We start from the raw sequence: 14559 nt of genomic DNA on the forward strand, positions 1-14559 counted from the left end.
AGTGTCCATGTTTTTCGTTTCTTCTCTGGCTCGACACACAGCTATGAAGTTATTCTCTTTCCTGCAACCTTTACAGATTTGCCCTAGGGCTGGACACTCGCTCACATGGGGAAATGAAAATCCACATCGGAAGCATAGTTTTGTCTTCTTCGAGGATGTCGTCTTGCGTGCGTCCGCTCTGTGCTTATGCTTGCTTTTCACAGTCAATGCTGAATCATTGTGTGCTGTCCCTGCTGCCAAGCCAGCAGCTTGTCGTTCTGCATGTTCCTCGGCTCTCAGAATCAACACCATCTGAAAGGCATTCATGGATAATTCTGAGGCTTCGTCATCAGTGAAGTCACCAAATTTGCAATGTTTGATAAGTGAGTCAAGTCTTAACAAATTCATCCATTCTTTCACCGGCCTGTTGTTGCGCTTTGTTGAAAATATACCTTTCATAATCAACGTTGGACCTTGCATTGACCTTGGCTTCTAACTCTTCTTTCACGTTACAGTACAATGTTGTGTCAGTACTTGGAACTTTCTTCAGCACTTTTTTCACTCCATCCCCTGCCAGATTTTTTGAATACTTGATAATTTTTTTATCATCCTTCTTCTCAAGTGCATTTCCAAAGTCATCGAATGCTTCAATCCATGCAGCCCACCTGAAACCAATGTTTTGCTTCTTGGCTGTGTCCAATGACGATGGTGCTTTTAAGAACATTGCTGCATCGTAATTTGTGCTCCCTTCCTGTGCCATAGTTTTAGCACGTGACTCTCAACTTGTTGCACTGCACAATGCGAATCATCAAGTTCTGGAAACATCAGTCACATGCAGGTGCATGTGAGGCTGTACACTCTAATCATTTATGAATGTGAGTATGCTCTTTTTGCTCTCTGTCTCTTGTACTATATTAATGCTATTGTTACTTTCATTATGCTTTCTGAATATTTGCTCTCTTGGTCTGTGCTGATACTTCAGCGAAGGATTGATTGACACACTTCTCGTGCATGCGTCGCACACTCTTATTTCTCAGGATGCACACTCACATGTCAATATGCAGAGTTCAAGCCACTTCTGTGATCTTGATGCCTTCAGAGCAATGCAATGCTTCCGGCTGCTCCCCAGTCGCTGTATGTTCGGGGCACAGTGCGGCATTTCTCCCAACATCCTTACTGGCAGTGTTCGCAGGCGTTTTGAACACACTCCTCTGCAGGGCCTCTGACTACCTCCACGGCTGTCTTTGAGCTGTGGCCGGGCTTTCACTCCACGTGTGCTGGTTGCAGACTGCTTTGCATTGTTCCTGGAACACATGGCATGCATGAGCAACTTGCTGTATCATTGCAAACTCTCAGCGAGAGCGGTTTTATTTTTTCACGGGCTCAGATCCCCTACTGGACACCAGATGTCACGTCTTCCCCAGCCCTGGAGCATGCAATATAGATTATGCCACACACAGGAGCTGCAGTTGAGCATATCTCTAAACTCCAACATTCATTCACACTCTGATCATTACATCACGCTCCTTGGACCTCCCCCACATCTTACATAGTTCCTGTCTCAGAGCCTGCCTAGAACCACCAGGGTCCTAGTGCGCGTCAAATTGATGTGCTACAGGTGACCGAATGCAGCACACATAGAAAGAGGGAAAAACAAGGATAAATAAAGATATTTCTTCGTGTTACGCCTCCCCTGGTGAGGCGGACAGTTTTGATGCATTCCCAGGTTTACAGATCCTTGTAAATCTGACAATGTGTCAAAACCCACGCGTGTTGTGTGGGAAAATCCACAGCAACGCCCCCCTGACTTGTGCTGCGTTGCGTTTCACCGTATCTATGAGGCCATGAAAAGCCATGCAAAGTGGCTTTGCCTGGCCTCTTAGATATGGGTCTGCACTCGGCACCGCCGGAGTGTCATACAAAGTGATGCGCCGGCGGCACAAAGGGCTTGTAAATAAGCCCCACATATGTAGACTGCAACACTTGCTCTATGTAGACCAAATACGCATCTATATAACCTTTGGACACGTGTGTATGTACACAAGCGCCTACTCCAATGTAAAGAGCATTCCACAGGCATCAATAGTTATCCGTATATCATTCAGATCCTCACAGACTCCAGACCTTCAACCGAGAGTGCCTGCATCCTGACTCAAGCCCGGCCATTTATTTTAATCCAACCAGCATAGATGAGATAATCAGTGCATTTGTATAGTAAGCTTGCAACTAATAGAGTTATAATATGGAAATAGTAAAACCTAAAATGTATGGAAAATAGGAAGATTGGATGCATTTTAACTATAGTTGAGACTTGATTGTATCAGGACAACTTTTTTTAATACTTTAAGTTCTAATGAATATTGTCTGTAAGTAACCTAAGGATTTTTTTAAAAGGCTGAAAAGCTGTTTTAACATATGGTGCGATACTTATAAGACATATATTTATAGTACACATAAAACATATATTTATAGTATGCATAGTACATATATGTATAGTACGCATACTACATTTATTTATAGAACATATAATACATATATTCAAATCATAAAGAGTGCAAGGTAACACAACCACACAGTGGAAGGAAAGGAAAAAGCCCTTTACAGTGGATGCATTTTTCCTGGTGCTTGGGTGATAGCGCCTGGCAAGTAACATGGCGCTTTGCTCTCTGCTGTGACCTTGAAACTAGTCTGCCAGAGGAAACGGCCACTTCTTCGCAGAAGTTGCCCAGATGCACATATCTGCAGATGGACAGACCTGCAAGGGTTGCGTGCATGCGTCACTGGCACCGTCGCACTGATCCTGTGTGTGATTGGCCGAAAAATGTCACGTCATCATCTTAGATTAGCACTGGAGTGATTTCCTACAGTGACCACCACCACGCTGTGCCAAGCAGCAGGATGCCAGCCAGGGAGGCACCGCTCATTCTGAGGCTCTCGACCCCACTGAAGTACGATGCGATATTTCCGTTGTTGCAAAGGTTTCCCTGGCAGCAGTACAGGTTTTGGAAGGCAGGGACTGAGAGTGAGGCCGACAGGCCCAGGCAGACATCCTCGGAGCAGCAGCCGCGCATCAAAGTCTTCCCTAGGCCGAAATCTAGGGAAGGGAGAACAGAGGTGTCAATCAGGAGGAAGGAGGAATGCTTGCACAGACTAGGTACAACGCATTCAGGAATGAGTGTCTGTGGCCCGGCCATTGTGGGGACAACGCATTCAGGAATGAGTGTCTGTGGCCCGGCCATTGTGGGGACAACGCATTCAGGAATGAGTGTCTGTGGCCCGGCCATTGTGGGGACAACGCATTCAGGAATGAGTGTCAGTGGCCAGGCCATTGTGGGGACAACGCATTCAGGAATGAGTGTCAGTGGCCAGGCCATTGTGGGGACAACGCATTCAGGAATGAGTGTCTGTGGCCTGGCCATTGTGGGGACAATGCATTCAGTAATGAGTGTCTGTGGCCAGGCCATTGTGGGGACAACGCATTCAGGAATGAGTGTCTGTGGCCCGGCCATTGTGGGGACAACGCATTCAGGAATGAGTTTCTGTGGCCCGGCCATTGTGGGTACAACGCATTCAGGAATGAGTGTCTGTGGCCCGGCCATTGTGGGGACAACGCATTCAGGAATGAGTGTCTGTGGCCCGGCCATTGTGGGTACAACGCATTCAGGAATGAGTGTCTGTGGCCCGGCCATTGTGGGCACAACGCATTCAGGAATGAGTGTCTGTGGCCCGGCCATTGTGGGTACAACGCATTCAGGAATGAGTGTCTGTGGCCCGGCCATTGTGGGGACAATGCATTCAGGAAGGAGTGTCTGTGGCCCGGCCATTGTGGGGACAATGCATTCAGTAATGAGTGTCTGTGGCCCGGCCATTGTGGGGACAATGCATTCAGGAATGAGTGTCTGAGGCCTGGCCATTGTGGGGAAAACGCATTCAGGAATGAGTGTCTTTGGCCCGGCCATTGTGGGGACAATGCATTCAGGAATGAGTGTCTGTGGCCCTGCCATTGTGGTGACAATGCATTCAGTAATGTGTGTCTGTGGCCCGGCCATTGTGGGGACAATGCATTCAGTAATGACTATCTGTGGCCCGGCCATTGTGGGGACAATGCATTCAGGAATAAGTGTCTGTGGCCCGGCGATTGTGGGGACAACGCATTCAGGAATGAGTGTCTGAGGCCCGGCCATTGTGGGGAAAACACATTCAGGAATGAGTGTCTGTGGCCCGGCCATTGTGGGGACAATGCATTCAGGAAAGAGTGTCTGTGGCCCGGCCATTGTGGAGACAATGCATTCAGGAATGAGTGCCTGTGGTCCGGCCATTGTGGGGACAATGCATTCAGGAATGAGTGTCTGTGGCCCTGCCATTGTGGTGACAATGCATTCAGTAATGTGTGTCTGTGGCCCGGCCATTGTGGGGACAATGCATTCAGTAATGACTATCTGTGGCCCGGCCATTGTGGGGACAATGCATTCAGGAATAAGTGACTGTGGCCCGGCGATTGTGGGGACAACGCATTCAGGAATGAGTGTCTGAGGCCCGGCCATTGTGGGGAAAACACATTCAGGAATGAGTGTCTGTGGCCCGGCCATTGTGGGGACAATGCATTCAGGAAAGAGTGTCTGTGGCCCGGCCATTGTGGAGACAATGCATTCAGGAATGAGTGCCTGTGGTCCGGCCATTGTGGGGACAATGCATTCAGTAATGTGTGTCTGTGGCCCGGCAATTGTGGGGACAATGCATTCAGTAATGAGTGTCTGTGGCCCGGCCATTGTGGGGACAACACATTCAGTAATGAGTGTCTGAGGCCCGGCCATTGTGGGGAAAACGCATTCAGGAATGAGTGTCTGTGGCCCGGCCATTGTGGGGACAATGCATTCAGGAAGGAGTGTCTGTGGCCAGGCCATTGTGGGGACAATGCATTCAGTAATGAGTGTCTGTGGCCCGGCCAATGTGGGGACAACACATTCAGGAATGAGTGTCTGAGGCCCGGCCAATGTGGGGAAAACGCATTCAGGAATGAGTGTCTGTGGCCCGGCCATTGTGGGGACAATGCATTCAGGATGGAGTGTCTGTGGCCCGGCCATTGTGGGGACAATGCATTCAGTAATGAGTGTCTGTGGCCCGGCCATTGTGGGGACAATGCATTCAGGAATGAGTGTCTGAGGCCTGGCCATTGTGGGGAAAACGCATTCAGGAATGAGTGTCTTTGGCCCGGCCATTGTGGGGACAATGCATTCAGGAAGGAGTGTCTGTGGCCTGGCCATTGTGGGGACAATGCATTCAGGAATAAGTGTCTGTGGCCCAGCCATTGTGGGGACAATGCATTCAGTAATGTGTGTCTGTGGCCCGGCCATTATGGGGACAATGCATTCAGGAATGAGTGTCTGTGGCCCGGCCATTGTGGGGACAATGCATTCAGTATTGAGTGACTGTGGCCTGGCCATTGTGGGGACAATGCATTCAGGAATGAGTGTCTGTGGCCCGGCCATTGTGGGGACAATGCATTCAGGAATGAGTGTCTGAGGTCCGACTAATGTGGGGAAAATGCATTCAGGAATGAGTGTCTGTGGCCCGGCCATTGTTGGGACAATGCATTCAGGAAGGAGTGTCTGTGGCCCGGCCATTGTGGGAACAATGCATTCAGGAATGAGTGTCTGTGGCTCGGCCATTGTGGGGATACTGCATCCAGGAATGTGTGTCTGTGGCCCGGCCATTGTGGGGACAATGCATTCAGGAATGAGTGTCTCTGGCCCGGCCATTGTGGGGACAATGCATTCAGGAATGAGTGTCTGTGGCCCAGCCATTGTGGGGACAATGCATTCAGGAATGAGTGTCTGAGGCCCGGCCATTGTGGGGAAAACGCATTCAGGAATGAGTGTCTGTGGCCCGGCCATTGTGAGGACAACGCATTCAGGAAGGAGTGTCTGTGGCCCGGCCATTGTGGGGATAATGCATTCAGGAATGAGTATCTGTGGCCCAGCCATTGTGGGGACAACGCATTCAGGAATGAGTGTCTGAGGTCTGGCCATTGTCGGGAAGATGCATTCAGGAATGAGTGGCTGTGGCCCGGGCATTATGGAGACAATGTATTCAGGAAGGAGTGTCTGTGGCCCGGCCATTGTGGGAACAATGCATTCAGGAATGGGTGTCTGTGGCCCAGCCATTGTGGGGACAATGCATTCACTAATGTGTGTCTGTGGCCCGGCCATTGTGGGGACAATGCATTCAGAAATGAGTGTCTGTGGCCCGGCCATTGTGGGGACAATGCATTCTGTAATGAGTGACTGTGGCCCGGCCATTGTGGAGACAATGCATTCAGGAATGAGTGTCTGTGGCCCGGCCATTGTGGGGACAATGCATTCAGGAATGAGTGTCTGTGGCCCAGCCATTGTGGGGACAACACATTCAGGAATGAGTGTCTGAGGCCCGGCCATTGTGGGGACAACGCATTCAGGAATGAGTGTCCGAGGCCCAGTCATTGTGGGGAAAACGCATTCAGAAATGAGTGTATGCGGCCCGGCCATTGTGGGGACAATGCATTCAGGAAGGAGTGTCTGTGGCCCGGCCATTGTGGGGACAATGCATTCAGGAATGAGTGTCTGTGGCCCGGCCATTGTGTTGACAATGCATTCAGTAGTGTGTGTCTGTGGCTCGGCCATTGTGGGGACAATGCATTCAGGAATGAGTCTCTGTGGCCCGGGCCATTGTGGGGACAATGCATTCAGGAATGAGTGACTGTGGCCCGGCCATTGTGGGGACAATGCATTCAGGAATGAGTGTCTGTGGCCTGGCCATTGTGGCGACAATGCATTCAGGAATGAGTGTCTATGGCTCAGCCATTGTGGAGAGAAGGCATTCAGTAATGTGTGTCTGTGGCCCGGCCATTGTGGGGACAATGTATTCAATAATGTGCCTATGACCCAGCCATTGTGGGAACAATGTATTCAGTGATGCATGTTTACAGCCCACACCCATTGTGGGGGCAATGTATTCATTAATGTGTCTATGACTCAGACATTGTGGGGGCAATGTATTCAGTAATGAGTGTCTGTGGCCTGGCCATTGTCAGGACAATGTATTCAATAATGTGTCTATGAACCAGCCATGTGGGGACAATGTATTCAGTGATGCATGTTTCCAGCCCCCCTATTGTAGGTACAATGTATTCAGCAATGTGTGTCTGTGGCCCGGCCATTGTGGGGACAATGTATTCAATAATGTGCCTATGACCCAGCCATTGTGGGAACAATGTATTCGGTGATGCATGTTTCCAGCCCCACCACTCTAGGGACAATGTATTCAGTAATGTGTGTCTGTGGCCCGGCCATTGTGGGGACAATGTATTCAATAATGTGTCTATGATCCAGCCATTGTGGGGACAATGTATTCAGTGATGCATGTTTCCAGCCCCTCCACTGTATGGACAATGTATTCAGTAATGAGTGTCTGTCGCCCGGCCATTGTGGGAACAATGCATTCGGGAATGAGTGTCTGTGGCCTGGCCATTGTGGGGACAATGTATTCAATAATGTGTCTATGACCCGGTCATTGTGGGGAGAATGTATTCAGTGATGCATGTTTCCAGCCCCCTTACTGTAGGGACAATGTATTCAGTAATGTGTGTCTGTGGCCCGGCCATTGTGGGGACAATGCATTCAGTAATGTGTGTCTGTGGCCCGGCCATTGTGGGGACAATGTATTCAATAATGTGTCTATCACCCAGCCATTGTGGGGATAATGCATTCAGTAATGTGTGTCTGTGGTCCAGCCATTGTGGGGAGAAGGCATTCAGTAATGTGTGTCTGTGGCCCGGCCATTGTGGGGACAATGTATTCAATAATGTGTCTATGACCCAGCCATTGTGGGGATAATGCATTCAGTGATGTGTGTCTGTGGCCCGGCCATTGTGGGGACAATATATTCAGTAATATGTGTCTATGGCTCAGCCATTGTGGAGAGAAGGCATTCAGTAATGTGTGTCTGTGGCCCGGCCATTGTGGGGACAATGTATTCAATAATGTGCCTATGACCCAGCCATTGTGGGAACAATGTATTCAGTGATGCATGTTTACAGCCCACACCCACTGTAGGGACAATGTATTCAGTGATGCATGTCTGTGGACCGGTCATTGTGGGAGCAATGTATTCAATAATGTGTGTCTATGGTTCAGAGATTGTGGGGACAATGCATTCAGTAATGTGTGTATGTGGCCCGAACATTGTGGGAATAATGTATTCAATAATGTGTTTCTATGGCTCAGACATTGTCGGGAGAAGCCATTCAGTAATCTATGTTTTTGGTCCGGCCATTGTGGGGACAATGTATTCAATAATGTGTGTCTATGTCTCAGAAATTGTTTGGACAATGCATTCAGTAATGTGTGTCTGTGGCATGACCATTAGGAGACATTGTATTCTATAATGTGTCTATGACCCAGCCATTGTGGGGACAATGTATTCAAAGATGTATATTTGTAGCCCCCTAAGTGTAGAGACAATGTATTCAGTAATGTGTGTCTGTGGCCCGGACATTGTGGGGACAATGTATTCAGTAATGTGTGTCTGTGGCTCGACCATTGTGGGGAGAAGGCATTCCGTAATGTTTGTATGTGGCACAGCCATTCTGGGGGAAATGTATACAGTTGTGTGTGTTTGTGACCCAAGTATTGTGGGAACACTGTTTTCAGAAATGTGTGTCTGTGGCCTACCCAGTGCGACGTCAATGTGTTCAGTAATGTGAGTGTATGCCTCGGCCGCTGTGGGGATGATGTAATAAATAATGTGTTTCTGTGGCCAAGCCAGTGCGGCTACAATGCATTAAAAAATGTGTGTCGGTGGCTCAGCCAGCGTGGGGACCATATATTCAGTAATGTGTGTATGGCTCAGCCACTGTGGGGATGATGAATTCAGCAATGTGTGTCTACGGCCCAGGCATTGTGGGGACAATATACTCAGTAAAATGTGTCAATGGCTTGGCCAGTGTGGGGACGATGTATTTAGTAATGTATGTCTTTGGCCTACCCATTATTGGTTCGATATATTCAGTAATGTGTGTCTCTGGCACACCCATTGTGGGGACAATGTATTAAGTAACATGTGTCTGTGGCCCAGCTGTTGTAGGGATAACTTATTCAGTAATGCGTGTCAGTGGCCCACCTACTGTGAGGACAATATGTTCAGTAATGTGTGTCGATGGCTTGGCCATTGTGAGGCAGATGTATTCAGCAATGTGCGTCTATGGCCTGACTATTTTGAGAACAATGCTCTCAATGATCTATGTCTGTACCTGGCCATTGTGGGAACAAGCAAACAGTAATATGTGTTTATGGCCCAGCCATTGCAGGGAGGAAACTATTCAGTAATATATTTAATGGCCCATTTATTGTGGGGAAAAGCATTAATTAATAAATGTCTATGGTAAAACCATTGTGAGAACAATGCATTTCGGTATGGGTGTCTATGGCCCAGCCATTGTGGGGCCAAGGCACTCAGTAATGTGTTTATTTCCCGTCCATTGTGGGAAAAATCCATTTAGTAATGTGTGTAATGGTCCATCCATTGTGTGGCAAAATACATTCAGTAATATGTGTCTATGGCCCGGTCATTGTTAAGGCAACATTTATTAAAAAATGTGCATCTTTGACATAGACATCGTGCAGACAATGCACTCAGTATTGTGTCCCTATTGCGCAGCCATTGTGAAGACAATGTACTCAATTATGTGTGGGTATGGCCTGGCCATTGTGGTAACAATACATCCAGTAATGAGTGTCTGTGATGCGGCCATCCAGGGTACAACACATTCAGTAATCTGTGTCCAGGCCATTATGAGAAAATGCATCCAGGCACTGTGAATATGGCGCAGTCATTGTGTGGACAAGGCCTTTAGTAATGAGTGTAACAGCCAAGCAATTGTTGAGATAATGCATTCATTAATGTGTGTCTACGGCCTGGCCTTTGTGAGCACAATGCATTCAGTAATGTGTTTCAATGTTTCTGCTATTGTAGGGACATTAGATTGAGTAGTGTCCATCTTTGAATCAGCCTAAGGGGGACAATGCATCCAGTCAAGTCTGTCTGTAGTTTAGGCATTGGGGGACAATGCATTCAATAATGTGTGTCTGTATCCCCACCAGTGTGGAGCCAATTCATGCAGTAATGTCTGTCTGTAACCCAGCCATTGGGCATAGTGTATTCAGTAATGTGTGTACATTGCACGATCATTGGGGGGGTCAATGCATTCAGTAATGTCTGTCTATGGCACGATCTATGTGGTCAATGTATTAAGTAATGTGTGTATATGGCACGATCATTGTGGGGACAATACATTCAGTAATGTGTGTATATGGCGCAGCCATTGTAGGGGACAATGCATTCAATAATATGTGTCTATGGCACGATCATTGTGGGGACAATGCATTCAGTAATGTGTGCATATGGCACAGCCAATGTAGGGGACAATGCATTCAATAATATGTGTCTATGGCACGATCATTGTGGGGACAATGCATTCAGTAATGTGTGCATATGGCACAGCCAATGTAGGGGACAATGCATTCAATAATATGTGTATATGGCACGACCATTAGATGATTGTACATTCAGCAATGTGTGTCTATGGCCCAGCCATTGTCGGCATAATACACTCACTAATCAGTATATGGCACAGCCAGTGTGGGGACAATTCCTTTACCAGTGTGTGTAATGGCCATTCATTGGGTGGAAATTGCATTCAGCAAGGTGTGTCTGTGGCCCAGCTACTGTGAGGGAAATAGATTTTGTAATGTGTGTCAAAGGACCGGCCTTTATGGAGAGAATGTACTTGGTAATGTGTATAGTAGTCCCACCTTATTATGGGGACAATGCATTCAGTAACCTGTGTCAATGGTCCACCTATTCTATCTGTTAATAATGTTTATATGGCCCAGTCTTTGTGGGTACAATGCATTTACTAATGGTTCTATGGCCCGCCACTGGGTACAATTAATCTAGCAATGTGAGTCTATGGGCAAGCCATTGTCGGAACAATAGATTCATAAACGTGTGCATGTGTCCAGGCCATTGTGTGAACAATCCATTCAGTAATGTGTTTCTGTGTCCAGGAGATTGTGAGAAAATGCATTCACTAACCTGTGTCTACTGCCCAGCTATTGTGGGAAAAAGGCCTTTAGTAATATGTATACCGGCCCCGTAGTTGAGAGGACATTTAGTTCAGTAATGTGTGTCTATGGCCTGGCCTTTGTGAGCACAGTGCATGTAGTAATGTTGGTTGATGGCCTTTCCATTGTGGGGACAATGCATTCAGTAATGTCGGTCTGTAAGCTAGCCACTGGGGGACAATGCAATCAATAATATGTGTTCGTCCCCCGACCACTGTCGGGAAAATGCATTCAGCAATGTACACCTATGGCCTGGCCATTGTGAGGATAATGCATTCAGTAATGTGTGTTGATGGCCTTTCCATTGTGGGGACAATTCATTCAGTAATGTCTGCCTGTGCCCAGTCAGTGGGGAACAATGCATTCAGTAATATATGTCTGTGGCTTGTCCATCACAGGTAAAATGGCGCCAGTAATGTGTGTCTGTGGAGGCCATTTTGAGAAACGCATTCAGTAATCTGTGCTTATGTCTATGCCCTAGCCATTTTGATTACAAGGGATCCAGTAATATGTGTCCATGGTCCAGCTATTTTGGGTTCAATGAACTCAGTAATTTATGTATCTGGCCGAGTAATTGCTGGTAAATGCATTCGGTAATGTGGCCCAACCATTGTGGGGACAATGCATTCAGTAATGTCTACGGCCAGCCACTGTGGGGACAGTTCATTTGGTAACCTGTGTCTACTAACCGATCTTTGTACAGTTGGGAATGTAATGGCCAGGCCACTGTGAAGAAAATGCATTCAGTTGAGGGAACTATGCATTTAGTAATGCATGTCTGTTAACCTGTCACTGTTTGTAGAATGCATTCAGTAATGTGTGTACATGGCCAAGCCATTTTGATATGTGCCACCAACTGAGATGGGAAACAATGTGTTTCTGTCGCCCGGTCTATGATGCACTGAATACATTTAAGTGAAACACAATGTGATCAGTGTAGTGTGTATATGGGCTAGTCCTTGAAATGTACCATAGCCTGAGGTGGGACACCATGTAGTTAATAATATGTGTACATAGTCCTGTCTGTGGGCTTTGTATAAAATCACACAGCAGCTGTTTCATAGTGGTTCTTGGTGATCACATCTTTTTGTCTGATGGCCACTGAACATGTTACTAAAAGTGTGACATCACAGCGCAGTCCCACCAGAAAGCAGTGCCCTGCCACTTTAGGATCTGTGAATGGGCGGTAGGGTTCTAAGGCCCAGCGGTTCTAGAGTGATCTCCAAGCACCACCCTGACACTCACCCACAATGTCCAAACAGCGGTCCATCTGTCCGGTGCAGTTCACCCTGGTGATCCTGGTCGCGTTGCAATCGTTTTTGACCGTCTCATTGCAGGCGAAGCATTGCAGCCCATTCGGGGTGGCGTTCACACTCACTGCAGTGGGGGAAAGAGGATAGTTTATGAGCAGAAACTGAACAGGTCTTCAAGGTCTGGACATCAACAGGGCTCAAGAAGGTCCTGTACTCGAGGACCTGGTCATGAACCATTAGCCCCCATCAACTCCGCAAAGATGCCCCTGTCTATCGGGACCCAGTGTTGTCTGTTGCTCAAGATAAACTCACATGCACTAGTGTCCTGTCTTAAAGGTTGCCCTACAAGCACAGAGGTCATGTGCTCAATAATCCTGTCTTCAGAGTTGCCTCCTGAACACTGCGGGCCCAATTCACAGAACTAATTTAAGACAAAATCCTAAACTAACTCCCATTTTGGTATTCACAGAAGGCACTTACTCATTTTGGTATTCACAGAAGGCATTTAGGAGTCCTAAAGTTAAGACTCCTAACTTCTGTGAATACCAAAATGAGTAAGTGCCTTCTGTGAATACCAAAATGAGTAAGTGCCTTTTGTGAATACCAAAATGGTAGTAAGTTTAGGATTTTGTCTTAAGTTAGACCTCACTGTATTTGAGATCACATCACTAGTGCACAAAATCTGTTTTCATTATCCCTCCTCGTAAACGCTCTCTGTAATGGGTCAAATGTCTCTGCTGCAGTTGCACTATGCTGTTCTGCTCCTGATTCCATCATTCTCTGACAATCCCCTATGTTTTCTGACCAGATGCCTCCTATGCTGGTCCAAGTTGCAATGCCTTTGGGTACGTGAGCTGGTCACCGGAGGACTTGATTCTGCTAGAAACGGGGTCCACCAAACACGGTACTCTTTTAGCGTGGGTAGGTAGCAACAGCCCTTGTCCTTGTCTCAACAATTGAGCTATTTATATAGTTGTGGGGTACAGGTCTTTTTACCTGCAGCCCAGCCGGAGAAGCTGCCTATCGACCCTTTCTTGTAAATCCCAGCAGTCTAATATGGCTGGACTGCAGCTTGTACTGAGGTGTACAAGAGGGGTTAAAGTACCTCAAACTGGAGGCCCCAACTATAGGTGTACCCTAAAAATGTGCTTGAACTGATGTGACAGTATAGGTATTGAGATCACCTTTCTTGGTGTTATCCTACACGCCCTTAGGGGCATTGCCTTTTCCTCCTCCAGGCTCCCTGCTATTGGTACTACCAGAATATCGGCTCGTAAATATTAAATGATGAACATCTTTTTAACTCAACACTAAGTTCCTTTCAATATATATATATATATATATATACAAACACAAATCCCGGAAGTGCGGAGCTTCAAGTTACGGCGGTCCTGGATGGGCTCCGGAGGCCCTCAACATTACACACGCACCTTTCCGAAAATCACGAAAAGAAATCCAGGACACCCAAGGCTGCTGTTCACCAAGTTTTTAATCCAGGCAAGTGATAACCTTCACCAACGCGTTTCGCAATAAGCTTGTTCACGGTGTGATTACAATACAAACTCGTTCTCATTACATATACTGATTCAGTAGCATCGAAATAGGACTGATGACAAAAGCACTACGAGAGTATGGGCTCCATTTTGAAATGGTTTTTAAATAAATCAATTTAACCCACTCGAGCACTAGCCTTGGCGGTGTTATTTACAAGGATTAGTAAATGAAAAATCAACACATAAACACTACATTTTAACAGAATTCAATGTGTGAAAAGTCCAAGGAATGCAACATAATATATCGTAATGCTGGAATTGAATAAACAAGACACCAGTTTGGTGAGCCTGAATTAAACAAACACTCTGTATACTCCAACTGAATTACGACGATTGAGCCCCAGTGGGCAGTCTCATAATTTACAATCATTCATTGAGTATAAAAATATACCCATTTAGACATAATCCAAAATATAGCCCCAGTGGGCAACACACATTGAAAATCAAGTGTTGATATTTAAGAAGAAATACTGTATAAAATTTCATACTAATCTTTTGACATACAGTTAACTCCCAATTAGATGTGATTTCCAAGAATCCTGGAATGTAGAGAACGAGAAGAAGGAAGGGAAGTGAAGGGAAACAACTGTAAAAAAAGTGAAAGAGAGAATAAAA

The 14559-nt window shown here is 46.8% G+C and overlaps 1 protein-coding gene across 2 annotated transcripts in view; it reads right to left on the bottom strand.

The window, feature by feature from the left end:
- Positions 1–2440: 2440 nt before the first annotated feature.
- Positions 2441–14559, bottom strand: part of LOC146808829 (urokinase plasminogen activator surface receptor-like) — a 644273-nt gene continuing 632154 nt past the window's right edge. For both annotated transcript variants that reach the window (XM_085615653.1, XM_085615652.1), the window contains exons 6-7: positions 12384–12515; positions 2441–3073 (exon numbers count right to left, since the gene is read on the bottom strand). In XM_085615653.1, the coding sequence (XP_085471779.1) occupies positions 2841–3073; positions 12384–12515 (365 nt within the window). In that variant the 3' untranslated portion in view covers positions 2441–2840. The remainder of the gene's footprint in view (positions 3074–12383; positions 12516–14559) is intronic.

Source organism: Triturus cristatus, chromosome 7 (genome assembly GCF_964204655.1).
Source record: "Triturus cristatus chromosome 7, aTriCri1.1, whole genome shotgun sequence".
NCBI lineage: Eukaryota > Metazoa > Chordata > Amphibia > Caudata > Salamandridae > Triturus > Triturus cristatus.